The following is an 817-nucleotide window of genomic DNA, read 5'->3' as shown; positions in this document are numbered from 1 at the left end:
GGGGGGGGAGTGGCGCATGCATGGGCGTGCTCGCAGCTACAGGAAGTGAATGGTGTCGGAGGTGATGATCTCCGCCAGGACCATGGTCTCGCCGGCCAGGCCGACGTACAGCCGGTGCGGGGTGACCCGCGAGCTGGAGATGCTGGGCCATGGGGCCGAGCAATGCAGCACGAAGTGCCGGCTGTTGGGGACGAGCTGACCTTGTGGGCCTGTTTTCGCGTGTGATTGTGCCAGGGGGCGTGGGGATGTCAGCCGGCGTGGCAGCAGGCACTGGTGCGTGAGCATTTTGCGGGCACGCGAGCCGGTTTCCGCATGGGCACCAAAAGCCGCTCGCCTCTTTCTCCCTCCCTCCCCCATCCATCCAACCAACCAACCAACCAACCAAGAAAGGGCGGCGCACTGTTCTGTCGGAGGAACTCCATGACACGCTGGCGTTCGAGGGTGCCGTCGATGGAGGTGCCAAGGGCGTCGGGTGTCGGGCGCCGGGGAGGCGCGCCCCCGACCGGGCGCATGACCACCAGTGGCGCTGGTGCATGGTAGTCCGGCAGGTCCGCAAGTGGCGGCATGGCCGTGGCCAGGAGCTGCTCGGTCAACGGGGCATTGTTGCCGATCTGTCGCGCGCGCGGGAGGAGGGCAGCTCCGTTAGCGTGTGCACAGACACACATGTATGCACAAATGCATAGATATAGAACGCCAGGGGGGGGGGGGGGGGGAAGGGGGGGGGGGAGGGGGGGGGGGGGGGGGGGGGGGGGGGGGGGGGGGGGGGGGGGGGGGGGGGGGGGGGGGGGGGGGGGGGGGGGGGGGGCATGTCAGTCAA

The 817-nt window shown here is 69.4% G+C and overlaps 1 protein-coding gene across 1 annotated transcript in view; it reads right to left on the bottom strand.

Annotated features, from left to right (window-relative positions):
- Window positions 1-36: 36 nt before the first annotated feature.
- The window catches only part of H696_05904 (hypothetical protein), a gene marked incomplete at both ends in the record, with an annotated part of 8,796 nt that continues 8,015 nt past the window's right edge, over window positions 37-817 (bottom strand). Inside the window, 2 exons of the mRNA XM_009499680.1 lie at window positions 37-209; window positions 401-611. Of these exons, the coding sequence (XP_009497955.1) occupies window positions 37-209; window positions 401-611 (384 nt within the window). The remainder of the gene's footprint in view (window positions 210-400; window positions 612-817) is intronic.

This window comes from Fonticula alba (genome assembly GCF_000388065.1).
Source record: "Fonticula alba strain ATCC 38817 unplaced genomic scaffold supercont2.15, whole genome shotgun sequence".
NCBI classification, from domain to species: domain Eukaryota; order Rotosphaerida; family Fonticulaceae; genus Fonticula; species Fonticula alba.
Note: the sequence above shows the minus strand (reverse complement) of the source record. Positions and strands in the feature narration are given on the sequence as shown.